Genomic DNA, 16379 nt, shown 5'->3' on the forward strand with positions numbered 1-16379 from the left:
CAACAAAACATTTGATTTCCGATTATGCAAGCTGCATAAAAAATAGGTTTATTAAGCAAAAATAAACCGGACCCACATGCAGGCTACATATCCAACGTGTGTGTGTGTGTGTTTCTGTGTTGCTAAATTTGTTTTGTGTTACAAAGTTCAGTGAAGGCTCTGCCCAGCCTGAACAGTTTTTGTTTGACCTTTTATTTAATTGTTTTCATTGATTTCATTTAATAATGAAAGACATGGTAGGAAAAAAGTTCTGAACTGAATGATTGCTACTCTGGATTTAAACTCCTTAAATCTTGTCAAATATTAATTCTTGTTACTGCAATATTTGACTTTAAAAGGGCTATATACGTGTGTGTGTGTGTGTGTGTGTGTGTGTGTGCCCTATCCCCTTGTGACTTATAAGTAATATGTCATCATTCACTGGTAACTTGAGTAATGTACATTGCACTAAAAAACTGAACAATGGAATATTTTCAACTGCAATTCCATTATTGAGCCAGAATTTCCTTCCTTTAATTATTAACACACTCTCATGCACCAGAAAAATATTAACTTCAAAACCCCCGAAATCTCAGTCCAACATCTATTTTTATTTTTTATAAGTGTCAATTAATTAAAAGTGAATGTCCCTGGAGGAATAAAATAGTTGTAAGGGTATAACACTATAAAAAAATAACTTAGTGTAAGCAGCAGTTTAGTTATTGTCTTGAGTTGTGCCTTTCTAGTTTTAATAGTTCAAAGTAGCTCCTCACTGAAGTGTGCCTTTTGCTTCAACCAATTAAAAAATTTCAGTTGAATAAACAGCACCCATTGATCATATCTGAAACTTTGGCTAACATGAGGTAGTTATGTGTGCAGCAACACACATAAGCCTATAGTATAAAGCATTAAAAAGAAAAAAAAAAACATTACGTTTAAGGAAAATTCTGGACTTGAGTTGAGAACCAAACACTTCTGCTGTATGTGTCTGTTTATATTGCTATTGCATTGTTCCCCAGATTGATATCTGCCATTCAATATGAAAGACAGCTCAAACTGACAGTCACACATTACATATGAAACAGTCAAGAAATTAAATTATAACTATTTTAATAAACAACCTGACAAAAAATCCTCTGCACAGTGTAAATTAAATTGGTAAAAGTGAGGAAGAAGGGCCAAGGCGGGCACTGGATATCTGGAGGCTGGAGCAGAATACTTTTCCTCTCCAGGGTTACTTTCATTGATGGTTTAAAATGTATATTTCCTAAGAAGCTTTCATTTTACAGCCCTTGCTCTTATACGGTATTTATATTAGGCAGCCCGGTGTGTGTGGTTCATCACAGAGCCTCTGTAGCAGGCAATGAGGTTGGTTTTGGGTTATGGAGATTTGGCCAGTGCATTTTCTTTGATAGCATTTTCTAACATTTAAACCTCATTGTTTTTACTGTACAGTTTTTCATGTCCAGCTTTGGTTCCTCATCATAACCCTGTTGTCAGAGAGTCATAGTTAAGAGACTGCGCTAATTGTGTTCAGCCTTAAAAAGAGCTGAAAATGCTAGCAGAATGGCACTGTTCAGCAAATGACCACTTGCCTTAAAACAACTGTATACCAGTCATCTATTGGGCCAGTTAAAATGTGTTACCTGCTCTGGCAACTCATAGTTGTTAGATAATGAAAGAGTCCTGCCGTAGTCAAATGTTTCATTCTTATGCAAATATTAGTTGAGATAACATTGTTTATATAGATTTTTTTGCTCCAATGTATTTTGAATCCTACTTAGTTCATTAGATTAGGGGTATGGAACTATGGCTCTTCCATTCTATTCCATTGCATTCTTTTTTCTAACCAGTTATACCAATTAATAATAAGTAAAATGGATTGGAAGAGCCAGTGCTGTTTAGCCCTCTCAATCAACAAGCATGTTCATTTGCATGCAGGTAGAGCGAGTGCACAGAGCCCAATAGAAGAAAAGCCCACACAATTTGGAATGAGTCACAAAAATGGACCCATCAATGGTGAACATACTGTTGTCCTTTTAACTTTGAAAATACTTTTTGATATAATGAAAAGGGAATTAAAGTCTGGCTTAAAGTTAATAATTTCAATTGTTATGTATAATTTAAATTGTTTAAATATCAAAGTAAAATTACCAATGTCTTGTAATAAACTGGAAATTAATATGCCAAACCACGGTGCATTCTAGATACCCACAGCTTTGTCATTTTTTTTTGCCTAAACAACAGCATTGACAATCATGTGATAAATAATGAACATTTTAAGATCACTTGAGTATTTTGGGGAAATGTGGGATGGAAGTCATTGCTAAAGGCTCCTTCAAGCAGACCACTGCAAATGTGTTCTGTTGTTCCTACAGATATATTCACAGCACCATGACAACCTGCACTGTAATTAACACAGCTCAACAATGTAGTGACTCACTGTACTTTCCACAGTAGCAAAAGAACAGTTCTGTGCACTGTGTTCCTACAGGTGGTCTCACTCCCAGCTACTCACAAGGTTCAAAAGTTCTGCTGTCATTCTCCACCAATTGTTTTCTTCAACTGTGAGTAACAGTTCTTGATCTCAAAATGGCACTACGCTTTGGGATACCGATATAATGTTTTCAAAAGAAACCTTAGCAGAACCATTAGCAACAAGATAATAGAATTATAGATCACCTTTCCAGAAGGTGTCTCCATAATGCATTGTACTTAAACAAAGTACGCCAGTCATCTTTATTATCTCAACTAATTATAATCCATTGGAGAAAAAGAAAACCCAAATCTAAAGATAAACAGAGGGTATCAAACAACTTAAATTATTATCTTTGACTCCCAGCACCAAACATGTATTTTATATTTTATATAACAAGTTTGCATTTACTTTGCTTACCTTTACATGGAGAATCCTTACATGGGTTTTTCATTAACAAGTTCTGGATGCCTCTGTCTATCTGATTGGAAAACATCACTACATCTCTGACTGTGTTTTTTCTAAGCATATTCTCCATGAGTTCCATGATCATATTTTTTGACTGACTAACAAAGATCATTTCAAAGACTTGGCTTGGCGCCAAATAGGTTTTTTTGTTTGTTTGTTTGTTTGTTTTTTTTTTTTAGTAATGAGATCGAACTAGCTTGATCGAACTTCTTAAGAATTTAATAAAAAAATAATAATAATAATAATAATAATAATAATAATAATAATAATAATAATAATAATAATAAAACAGCTTCAGGAGACCAAAAGGTTGCAACAACTGAAACCACAGTAATACTCACTGTACAGTTTTCTATGGTTTCCCATTGCTTATACTGTGCCTCATCATACTTCTCTGTTTCACCAAGCTACTGTATACAGTATATGTTTTATTGAAGTAAACCTTTAAAAGCGAAAGTGGCATCTTTGATCGAAACATCCCATGTCCCTATATGATTGCTCCTTAGAGGATGTGTAAATACAATCATTGTACAAATCACAAAAATACAGGGGAACGAGGTTAAAAAAACATCAGCATTATCATTTGTAGTGCAGCAGTATTAATATCTGTCACTGTTTAATTCTTAGTTTTGTCAAGGGCTTAATATTGTTGTTCAATACTTCACTAACTCTTGCTCTAGCTAGGGGTAAGCCAACATCCAGAGGCTCCTCCCTTTCACAGTGAGTCAGGCGTCACTTTATTACTGTAGGCAGATTGTCTGGTGCAGAATTACCATGCTACTGGCAGACTTCCTATTGTAACTCACAATGTGATTGGACCCTGTTTAATGTCAACTGCAGGATTGTGATTGAAAAGTATACCGATGCCTGCCTGGTCACTCCGAAGCAATACAACGTTTTCTGACTATACATGATCCTCAACTTGGTAAATTGATAGGGTTTTAATTGTACTTTTAAGGGATTGATTTGGTCAACCAATACCCACCACACCAGGCCAATTCTCTGATTTCTTCAAGCATGTTATAGTACTAGTGATGGCTTATCCTGAAAGGATAGAGGTGCAAATTTATCCACTATAATACAGAGCTACATTCATCTTTGTATTTGTAGTGTCATCAGAATTTTGAAAGAATACTCACACATGAAAAATCCATGTACTAAATCTACATACCAAGCACATTCTATGCACTATGCTACAGCCTGTGCTATTTTTTCAACTAGCCATTCCTTTCATTGGCTGATACCACATAATGATAATAATAATAATAATAATAATAATAATAATAATAATAATAATAATAATAATATCTTTATTTTCATATAGCGCCTTTCATAGTGGACCACCATCACAAAGCGCTTTACAGAGGTAGGCTGTGAACTGTGCATTATATACAGAGTCACTTACAATAGGACATAAAACCTAAACTTAAAATTAAGAAGTAAAACCAAAAAAGTGAAACTGTGATATTTTATTAACAATATTAATAATATTTAAATGCACATATGACCAAGAGCCTTGCAATCTGTAACAGCCTGTACTTTTCAATCAGCCACTAATTCATCCAGCCATTTTTAGTTCCCGTTCTGTAATAGATATGTACAGTAAATTGCACAATTCTACCCTATCAGAAAACCACAGAATACTACGTGACCAAAAATTGGGAAGTACAACTGAAATAAACCTTACTGCTCGGCAGCATGAGATCACATGCATAAAATCTTTTAAAATACATTGTGCATAACTGGAATTGAAATACAATCTCCTGTTTCTAAATAGCTGTTTGTCAATTATCCTCACTTTGTCACATATTTTTTAACAGCTGTAACTTGCCGGTCTTGAACTCTGTGTGACAGCAGAATAATAAGCAGCTATTTGTCTAAGTAAAAAAAAAAAAAGATTTGTTTCGAAAAATATCCTTGCCCTTTGAGTGTACAATTTGAAAATGCTAAAAGAAATCTGGCTAAAAAATTTATAATATATATATATATATATATATATATATATATGCTATATATATATATATATATAATATATATAATATAAATAATTAGTTGTCAGTATAAGGAATTTTATGTGACCGGATTAAAACGTCGGGTCCTTGGTCCAAGGACATTTGAGGCCAGATACTTGAGATCAACAGTCACAGGCCGAGGCCCAAAGAAATTATATTAAGCCTTGAGGACCCCAAGACTGCATCTAAACTATCTGAATGATTGTTTATTAAAAGATTGTTTATCTAAGACATGTAAATTGTATTTAATGTAATTTACAGTACTTGGTTTATAATCTTCAATATTGGCAAAATAGATTTTCCAGTCATAGGAAGGGAGTCAATAAATATTCCCTGCTGTGAAGATATTGTAACCTTGCCTATTAATGTGCTTTGTGAAAACCCAGGACTAGGCGCAGTGGCAGCTTCTGTGGCCACACCCTTTGCTATTACAGCCAGCCCCGATAGGTGCAGACAGAGGACAGAAGAGCTGCAGGAATGAGATTGAAGCTCACATTATTTTCATGGTTGGCACACTACAGTATTTAAGTGAGGAGGCAGATGTGTGGGAGCACCTCCCCTCACTTCCCTTGGAGTCCCCTGAGAATGAGGCCATTCAGAGTGGCTGTAAACCCTGACTAAGAACGGAGCCCGTTCCACATTTATATGCTATTTATACTGAAATGTGCCAGGTGTGAGGAAAGTCGACCTTATCCACAGTATGACCAAATTCAACTACAGTATACAGGTGGCAAGCTTGATGCTTACAACTAACATTGATAAAATAACAATGGACACAATGACGAAATTGGGTGTAATGTAATTTTTCAGTGACAGTCTCAACATAACCTGTAAAATAGTATTTCAATAAATACATTTTTAAATGAGTAAAACCAGAACACTGAATTAATAGAAGCCCGTTAATCTTAGCTATAACCACAGACTGCATAAAACTTTTGCATTTAGTAATTGTCAGCTATCTAACAAAATGTCAGGGTGGTTTGTTCCAGGGCAAGCACGATTATGTCTGAAGTGAGAAAGCATATTGCCTCCGTATCTGAAGATAAGTTAAATTCCAGTTTCTTAAATAATCAAAATATCCCATTGCTTCAGTAGGAGGGGTGTGCTTGCTAAACAGATGATACAAAGTGTGGGTAACCTTGGAAAATGACAGATAAAAACAACTTGGTATCCATACCCCAGAAAAAAAAAAGAATTGTTGTATTTAATCTAGTCGTTAGTGAAACTGTATATCACTCATCACATTCACTGCTTTGTTTGAAGCTGGGAACTACCACACACACACACACACACACACACACACACACACACACACACACACACACACACACAAACAGTGGTTTCTCAAACTTCTCATCTTTCTACACTGAGTGGAAACAGGCGTTCCCGGTTTCACTTTCCAGCTACTGCTGGGCAACAAACCGCCCACAGACCCTGGAGAAATGTCTGCGATTACAGAGATTTTCCTCCTACAGACAATTTGAGTGGGTTTTTCTTAGTGTTACTCAATGGAATGCTCATTAACCCCTGCCCTTCCTAAAGGAAGACACTGTGTAAAGCGCAGCCCTTTTGATATGTCTGCAGAGCACACTCTTATAATGCTGTTGGCACTGAACTGTGTGAGCTCAGCACTGCAGTGAAATGAAAAACATAGACTTCTATTAAACTGTTTGAAAAACGGCCTCTTTCATTTATTGTCTTTAAACAGAAATACAAAAATTTGGTTACTTTCACACAAACACTGATGTTTCTTACTTTTCAGAAACATGATTTGTCCTGAAACAAAACTGTAAAAGCCCCTGAATATTATTCTCTTTCCTGATTAATCCCATAGGTTTCTTGGAAAACCACAACCATTTCAAAAAAAAAAAAAATGTAACCTTATCTCTTCTGACTCTCTAGCCTGTGTTAATACTCCAATGTTTCCGAAAGCTACACTGTTAGTTTCATGTTCTCAGTTTACTTAATAGTCCTTTGTAGCTGCAACATTCTATAAAACAGACACCAAAGCATAAGAGGGAAAGACAATTGTGGGCTAATTTAAGAACATAAGAACATAAGAAAGTTTACAAACGAGAGGAGGCCATTCGGCCCATCTTGCTCGTTTGGTTGTTAGTAGCTTATTGATCCCAAAATCTCATCAAGCAGCTTCTTGAAGGATCCCAGGGTGTCAGCTTCAACAACATTACTGGGGAGTTGATTCCAGACCCTCACAATTCTCTGTGTAAAAAAGTGCCTCCTATTTTCTGTTCTGAATGCCCCTTTGTCTAATCTCCATTTGTGACCCCTGGTCCTTGTTTCTTTTTTCAGGCTGAAAAAGTCCCTTGTGTCGACACTGTCAATACCTTTTAGAATTTTGAATGCTTGAATTAGGTCGCCACGTAGTCTTCTTTGTTCAAGACTGAACAGATTCAATTCTTTTAGCCTGTCTGCATTTGACATGCCTTTTAAGCCTGGAATAATTCTGGTCGCTCTTCTTTGCACTCTTTCTAGAGCAGCAATATCTTTTTTATAGCGAGGTGACCAGAACTGCACACAATATTCAAGATGAGGTCTTACTAGTGCATTGTACAGTTTTAACATTACTTCCCTTGATTTAAATTCAACACTTTTCACAATGTATCCGAGCATCTTGTTAGCCTTTTTTATAGCTTCCCGACATTGTCTAGATGAAGACATTTCTGAGTCAACAAAAACTCCTAGGTCTTTTTCATAGATTCCTTCTCCAATTTCAGTATCTCCCATATGATATTTATAATGTACATTTTTATTTCCTGTGTGCAGTACCTTACACTTTTCTCTATTAAATGTCATTTGCCATGTGTCTGCCCAGTTCTGAATCTTGTCTAGATCATTTTGAATGACCTTTGCTGCTGCAACAGTGTTTCCCACTCCTCCTACTTTTGTGTCGTCTGCAAATTTAACAAGTTTGCTTACTATACCAGAATCTAAATCATTAATGTAGATTAGGAATAGCAGAGGACCTAATACTGATCCCTGTGGTACACCACTGGTTACCACACTCCATTCTGAGGTTTTTCCTCTAATCAGTACTTTCTGTTTTCTACATGTTAACCACTCCCTAATCCATGTACATGTGTTTTCTTGAATCCCAACTGCGTTCAGTTTGAGAATTAATCTTTTGTGCAGGACTTTGTCAAAAGCTTTCTGGAAATCTAAATAAACCATGTCATATGCTTTGCAATTATCCATTATCAATGATGCATCCTCAAAAAAATCAAGCAAGTTAGTTAGACATGATCTCCCTTTCCTAAAACCATGTTGACTGTCTCCCAGGACCCTGTTACCATATAGGTCATTTTCCATTTTGGATCTTATTATAGTTTCCATAAGTTTGCATATAATAGAAGTCAGGCTTCTATTTATTTCATTCATTTCATTTATTTTGTTTAAAGTGAGCATATGACTGTGATTTATTTAGTTTATTTTTTAAATGTTCTGTCCCCATACACATGCACGTGAGAGTGAGAGTCTTTATGTCAGAAAGGCTCTTGTTATTGTTTGACTCAAAGACATCCCAATCAGGGTTCTAAAATCCCTTTTTCTTTTCTCTTATTAGCACTAACAATATTACCAAACTTCAGTTGACACTATGAAATGTAAAAGTTGCTGAAGCTTTTTTCCTGTGCTGTGCATGTCTACTCCCATTGGAGCTGGGGCATGTGACATGCTGCACAGCAAACGAGTCAGGTTCAGCAACAGTTTGATTTGTTTTGATCTACGTCATAGTACTTAAACAAAATATATTCAACAGAAGAAAGACAGGGCCAGTTCTAGTGTTGCTCCAGTTATTGGAAATTCATTTTAAAACCTTGGTTTGCTATCCTTTAATCAAATACATTAGAATGCATTGTGTGACATTATAACTCCTCAGGGGTCCTTGCTACATTTTACTGTCACCATGTACCTTCAGGCATGTGGACTACAAACAATAAAAATGCTATGCCAAGCTGCAATGCAAATGTAAGAAAAGGCTACGAAGACTCTCACTTACCCAAATGACTATTACAAAGGGATTTGTTGAAATGTCACTGAAGAATTTACTATAGGCATTTGTTTTTTAATCAAGATCTTTGTACAGTACTTATGTAGAGTATGTTTACTAACTGGGCTGGATATTGGGGCTCATAAAATTGTGCACTTATGCAGCATTATCAAGAGAGGTCCATAACTTTTTACTTCAAAGGGCAACACTTCTCTGTTCTAGTGAATTCACATCAGGCGTATTTATCTAAGACTATACTGTTCATTTTAATCTGGGTAGAAAGTCAAAATTATTTTCCCCTGGTAAACAAAACACTTTGCACTAAAAAAAATAAAATAAAAAAAAAACAAGGAACTTAGTTTTAGCGGACATTTAATTTACAATACAGGAATTAGACATACATAATTTAAACATCTGAGATATGTAGCACACATTTTTGTGACAATGGGCTATCCATTGAAGACTAATCCTTTATTCCCTCCAGAACAAGACCTTCAAATCTACTGGCCGTGTTATGGAAGGAATTCAGATTTTTCTTGTTAAATCTACCTAATTTCTGCAAGATAGGATTAAAATGGGGCTCACTTGCAAATACGTGGGGGATTTTATTATATTCCCCAGCCTTCAGTCGCCTTGCAAACTCAGCCTTTAGAATCACCTCTACCTACCAAAACACATTCTGCACAGTTGACATCAGACAGAATGCTTCTCTATCTAAAACACTGCAGAGCAGGTTATAGGACGCACTTTAATGGGTGTAGCAACTGTGAAGGCATATCCTGACTGAACATCCTACCAAATTCCCAACAGGTGCTGCCGGAAGCAAATATATAAAACTAGAATGCTGCAATTTATTGAAACTACTTGAGAAATCTAATGAACCTATGTGAACAGGATGGCTTTGGTGGGGTGACAGCAGACCACAAACAGAAACCACAAATAATAGCGGGGCAAACTGAGACACTATAGGCACTCAGCGTTTTATTATATAAACAAACAGTTCAAACACAACAAAAGCAAATGGCGCATTGGCCAAAACAAACAAAGAGATGGAACAAAACAAGTATCGTGCATACCCAGCATGCTTAGCAATTGTTTTAGATTTACTTTAATGTTACGTTCCTTTACCACCCGATTCGTTCCGCCTCTTGAACACACTCAACGTGTTCTAGCCAAAGCTGCAGGTTCTTATAGTGGTGACCGATGGGATTAACTAGCTATCAGTGATCTTGTTAACCCCTCGGTCACATTCTGCACGAGTTTACTAAAGATGCGTGACTGACAGCCAATTCAAGAATTACTAGTCTAGCTGTCAGTCACGCATTCCCACAAGGTATTTCTAAAATCAAACAATAACAAATAATGAGGCGACTTTTCGTCCGCGCCACAAACAATAATAATACTATTAATACATAACAATATTGGCTTTTCGTCGTCCTATACAATACATAAATCATAATAATACAATAAATCATAATACAATAATTAATAACAAAATAGTGCCCAAATATACATAGGGATGGGTCTTTCTGTCACAATCTATTATATATTAATTCTGTTACCTAGCACAAATTTATTTTATACTTTTGTAAAGCAAATGTCATAATGCACTGGCAAAAGTAATCAGGGCGTAATCTTTCTTTGGGAGGGGCACGTTCCACTCAAATCATTTAATTCAGTTCAGAATGTTTATCGCCTCACTAACTTATACTAATACAAATCAAATTCCACATCAGTAGGGTCCGGAAACTGCATGTTATTTAACAAAGTAAAACTAATACCTTACACTACAAAGAATGTAATTGCACCAAAGTGCAGTCTTCTTTTCACACCTCATATAAGTTGTTCTTTGGAGCGCATTTGCACAGTATGCAATGGAAGTGAGTCAATAATAACATTTCTATCAACATTCAGGGAAATTCTCCCTACAATGCTTTATCAAGCTTAACAATGTTCATTGTTCATAGTTTCAATTGCTCATCATATTATATTATTATTTTTTACTGCAAGTGTTGCAATTGTAACTTACATTCGTAATATTGCAGCAAGTTAATGCATGCCTGTCAGTTTACAGGCAGGTAGTTAAAAAAGCAAAATGCATAAGTAATCAAGACTGAAGGGAACGTACTTGTCTTTTCCGATGGTTTCAAAATCTTTGACTGTAACAGTGATGAATGAGGAGGAATCCAGAGGTAAACCCTTTAGGTCAAATTCAAGGACCTAGAGGCAGAAATAAAACTCAGTATCTGTTTTTCATGTACAGAAATAAAGTCAGCATCCGTTTTTCATGTCTGTGTGTATACATTATGTGGTCGATCTACAAAAGTAGACCAGTGTGTACCTATTAACCTATCCCCCTACATTCAGTATGGACACAGTGTTCTGGGTGGACAGATTAATGGTTACACCCTGGTGTTTTAATAAATCACTAAGATGTGATGCCTGAAAGAGAAAACAATACAAAAAAAAGTTAGCTATGATATAGCTACCCACATTTCATATTGTTTTTTAAAGTCTGAAGACAGTCAAGATATTAATTAAAAGGAATGATTTCAGACTTAAACCAGATTACCTTCGATTTTTCCCAATTATGCTAGTTGAAGACTGAGCTACATTTTGACCTAAGACAGGTACAATGTAGAAAAAAATCAAAAATCAATTGAAACACATATTTAAAAAAAAAAAAAAGAGAGACAAAGCCATGCATACCATAGCTGGAATCTCTAACAGGGAGTATTCAATGACAGATACCAAATGGAAGGTAAGCAAATGCTATACAAAAGGGGGTTTTCCTTTTAGACTAAAGCTTATTTTTAATTACAACTATTAGCAGAAACGTAGTTTTATATATGGAAATGTTTTTGTTTTTTAATAAAATACTAGCTGGCGGTGTAGACCAGTGCATTGCAGTGGATTTGCAGTCTTGTTGGCTTTTAAAAACCTAAGAGCACAGCACTGTCTGGCATGCATCTGACAACATCAGAGTTATTCACTCAAGGTTTGCTCTTAGCCTATAAAGCAGACAAAATGACACCCTGAAAGTATTTTTAATCAAAGAATTATGAAACACATCTTACCTCATTCCAAACAGGATTTAAATTACTATTAATTGATTTGGTTTTCTTCTTTTCATCTGAAAAAAAAAAAATATATATATATATACATTATTGGCTTAAATATATATATATTTTTAGTCATAACAGCGAATATTTTGGAACCCATATAAATCAAACAAACCGGTTACTTACCAATGTGGGTGGCAGAAAATTGTCTTGTAAAACCATAACGGTTATGTGTGCCTCTACACTTGTGATATAAAAATTGTATGACACGTAAGTACTGTATATATATATATATATATATAGTATAATATATATATATATAATATATATATATATATATATTTCTTTAAAGAACCCCCACGGGTCTCCAATAAGGTCACATCACATTTCGTAGCATTTTTATTTAGACTTTCTCTTTACAATATGTAAATATATGATTTTCAAACATGTTATATATATATATATATATTATATATATATATATATATATATATATTATATATATATATATATATATATATAGCTTGTGATGAGATACAAGGACATTTTTTAACAGAAATCCATTTATCATCAATGCACACATTCACATGTCATTCACTAATCCCAACCACAACATGATAGAAGTTCTACCCACAGCTTGGCAATGCATTATGATGTCACCAGATTGCAAAAGGACAACACCTGTTAACACATGCCCCTGACACATATGCCCAAGAGTAACATTAACACGCTGTCCTGGCCTGTGTTTTAACCATGTTCAAACCTATTGAGCATGCCTGTGTTGGGACACACCAAACACAAACCCCCAGATCTATTGCTTGTCTCTGTGTGATCCAAACAGGCCATACACAGATTTAAAACAATGGATACTAAGAAAACTAGGGAAAGCTAAAATCATATGTTCTACACTCTACTAAGGGTAGTGGATGGTAGGTTTTGTTCCCTTATAAGGGCATATAGTTTCAGTCTTGATCAAGTGAGAGAACATTTGAGTACAATACTGTAGTTCATGATTCTAGTTGTGCTTCAGAGCTACTAGGAACCTTATTCTTTACTGTGCATTCCTCTAAATGCATTCTCTCTTCTTGGTGCTGCAGTGATCTTGTTCATCTTATTCATCTTTTTTAATCTACCACATTGTGTACTAACATATGTTTTAGTACACAATATTGCTACAGTTTAGCCTTTTATGCACTCTACTTCATTAGAAACCGGACTTTGCTTTCCAGTTTGTTTACATTCTATAAATCCCCTAGCTTCAGCAGCAGGCACACAAGCTCCCACCTCCTTTGAAACACTCCTTTTTTAAGGATACAATAATCAAGGTCTTAACCCTAAACATTAACATCTGCTTCTTGAAAGGCAACCTCGTACTAAAGTAACACTGTTTACCACGCGCAGTGTCTGAAGAGATGGATTTGTAAGTAGGGGAACAATAGCTTCACAGATTCCTTGTATTCATTGGCATGTCTGTGCAGACCCTGCATACTCCCCTACCTTTGGTCTGAACTCAAAATTACAAGAGGTGTGGCTTTTCTGTTTCTGGAGCTCTGGAATGACCTCTGCTAGGTTGAGTCACACTTGCAGGTGAGGAAACGGTGCCAAAAAACAAAACTGTTACAGTCCTCTGTTTTCAGCATATACATACTGTATGTATTGTCTGTCTGCATTACACATCAGTTACCTGTTTTGTGCATTTTAAAATATAGTCCTGATTTTCTAACGTCTGTATCGTACAGCCTCCTCGTTACTGGCTCACATTGCCTGTGTCCTATTTAGATGGCATTGAAATATGAGCAACATATTCATTCCCCAGGACCTACATTTCTTATACACGGTATAATACAGGAATGAATGTGTTGTTTGTGTAACTTGGCACCAGGCACTTTCTTCCAATGAATTTACTTAATAATACTGCATCAACCACACCTATACAGGAAGTAACCAGCACACCTCTTCAGTTAAATGAACAATAGTACATGGATGCAATTACTATGTTCTGCTTATGATCGCCCATACACACACTATGCACCAAAAAAGTTTACTAGGACAAGACATAATAAACACTATTCCATCCACTAGTGCATTTTCTATACAAAAGCAAAAATGACATTTGATCAAATGTCATCACAGCCTTATATCGTTGATTACAAATGAGTATCACCTTTCCCTGCCTAGGGCACTGCATGCAGTGCATCTATTTTGCATTTTAACTGTCAAGGTATGTGTGCAAATGTGAGGGTCTAATATTTTAGTGCTGGTAATTTTGTTAGATTCCTGCTAAAACAAAATAAACCATATAAGAACGAATGCATTATATATATATATATATATATATATATATATATATATATATATATATATATATATATATATATATATATATGCATGTATACTTATATATATGTTATATATTATATATATATATATATATATATATATATATATATATATATATATATATATATATATATATATATATGCATGCGTTCTTATATGGTTTATTTTGTTTTAGCAGGAATCTAACAAAATTACCAGCACTAAAATAAAAAAAATATATATAAAGCCTACGGATACTTCTGTAATTGTTAAAGCCATCTTTCAACCCCACCACAGCCATACAGCACCAAGCCTAGTTTTCAAGCGCATTCCATGAAAATCTAAACTAATATTAACATTAACATTACCATTACATCTTACTACCTTCAAGTTTGGCTTTTGGATGCAACGAAATACAATATATTACTATACCAATGCCCAACCTATTTCATAAAATGTATATATTATATATATAATGGATGACACAAGCAAAGCCTAACTTAGTTTTAACAATAAATTGAAAAAACGTTCAGAAAATAAATAAATAAATAAATAAATCTTTACTTACCCTTGAAATAAACAGTGGTTATTGGATCCGGTGTTCCAAAGCTGCTTTTGGGGAGTTTGCTTGCAGATTCCACAACCACCCGAAGCATCCTGTCGACGTGTTAATATTCCTTTATTTCTAGCAAAAGGTAAATTTGTCGAGTTGCTGCATACTCTGCTACCGCTTCATCACTCACTGCAGATAGGCAGCGCACAGAAGAAAGAGGAAATGTCTCATGTGTGTAGTTTTGGAAATGAGGAGGGTGGAACACAGAGAGGTTGGTCATTACCTCAAAGCAGATACCCACGCAGTTCTGACGGGGTTGGCCTGTTTGAACTATCGAAAAGCTAGCAATACAGCAAGGTGCACAAGTCATTTGCCGTGGAGAAAATGTGTATTGTTTTATTGCGTTAATAAATACATTTCAATAAATAAACGTGGCTAGAAACACAAATAAAAAAAGGTAACTTTGGTTGATTAACAAATACACTCGTCACGTATTAAATATTCTATAGTTTAAACTTTTAATGCTTCGAAAAAAGTGATTTACCTCTAACCATGGATAGATAAATAATAATAATAATAATAATAATAATAATAATAATAATAATAATAATAATAATAATGTCACAACAATATAAATTCAAATTGTACTATCAACACTGTACTGAATACATCGGAACATTCCGGACATTTTCTTCACAGCAATGTAATTTACTTATATTGTAGTTTCGATACAAATGCTCCAGTTTCTATCAGACTACATACACACTAGCTCGGGATACAAATTAACGAGTTCAATTACTGGAGTTTGGCATTCATTGTTGAGGCCTACTTTAAAACATACGACAACAAGTTCTCTTAAAAAAATAATTTAATTAATTAATTAATTAATTAATAATTCTACGTAGTACTGTATTTTACAGTTGTTACAGTACCTTCAGATTTATTTTTTTTTTAAAGAAACCTTCATGATGTAATACCGGTATTAGGCTACATCCTGCAATTGCTTTTTTTTCTATTCTTTTTTTTTTTTTTTCCAAAGAGCTCGAATTGCTTATGACAACTTTGTCCACCGCTAAAATAGCGTTCGGTAATGACGATTTAGACAACCCGGGTTTTTCACACAACAGCTAAATATGCGCAGGGTTATATACTTTTCCAAAATAGCCTACAAAGACCATACAGTTTACAAACCTTGCTCACTATAGGAAATGAGAGTATGCTTTTCACTTAAACAACAAACCACGATGTCACTGCTGTCTATTTATTAAATATTTACTCTGGTGCATAGTGTACTTGAGCAATATCAGCTATACGTTTTCTAACCACCCCTTCAACCCCTTTTAGCCCCTTTTCCCTTTGAAAACTGCGTGTCTCTATTTCAGTCTGTGATCCAAATACGCTAACAGTTTACCGTTACGTGTATCCATAGCATATGGAACTATTTCCTAAACTGTCACGTATATGTTTTATATATTGAAGTTATGATCTGAGTCTTGAGGATATA

At 35.0% G+C, this 16379-nt stretch overlaps 1 protein-coding gene across 4 annotated transcripts in view; it reads right to left on the reverse strand.

The window, feature by feature from the left end:
- The window catches only part of LOC121325569 (myoferlin-like), a 61457-nt gene extending 46336 nt beyond the window's left edge, over nt 1-15121 (reverse strand). For all 4 annotated transcript variants that reach the window (XM_041268263.1, XM_041268262.1, XM_041268261.1 and 1 more), the window contains exons 1-3: nt 14891-15121; nt 12019-12074; nt 11070-11161 (exon numbers count right to left, since the gene is read on the reverse strand). In XM_041268263.1, the coding sequence (XP_041124197.1) occupies nt 11070-11161; nt 12019-12074; nt 14891-14978 (236 nt within the window). In that variant the 5' untranslated portion in view covers nt 14979-15121. The remainder of the gene's footprint in view (nt 1-11069; nt 11162-12018; nt 12075-14890) is intronic.
- Nucleotides 15122-16379: the final 1258 nt, after the last annotated feature.

This window comes from Polyodon spathula, chromosome 13 (genome assembly GCF_017654505.1).
Source record: "Polyodon spathula isolate WHYD16114869_AA chromosome 13, ASM1765450v1, whole genome shotgun sequence".
Classification (NCBI taxonomy): domain Eukaryota; kingdom Metazoa; phylum Chordata; class Actinopteri; order Acipenseriformes; family Polyodontidae; genus Polyodon; species Polyodon spathula.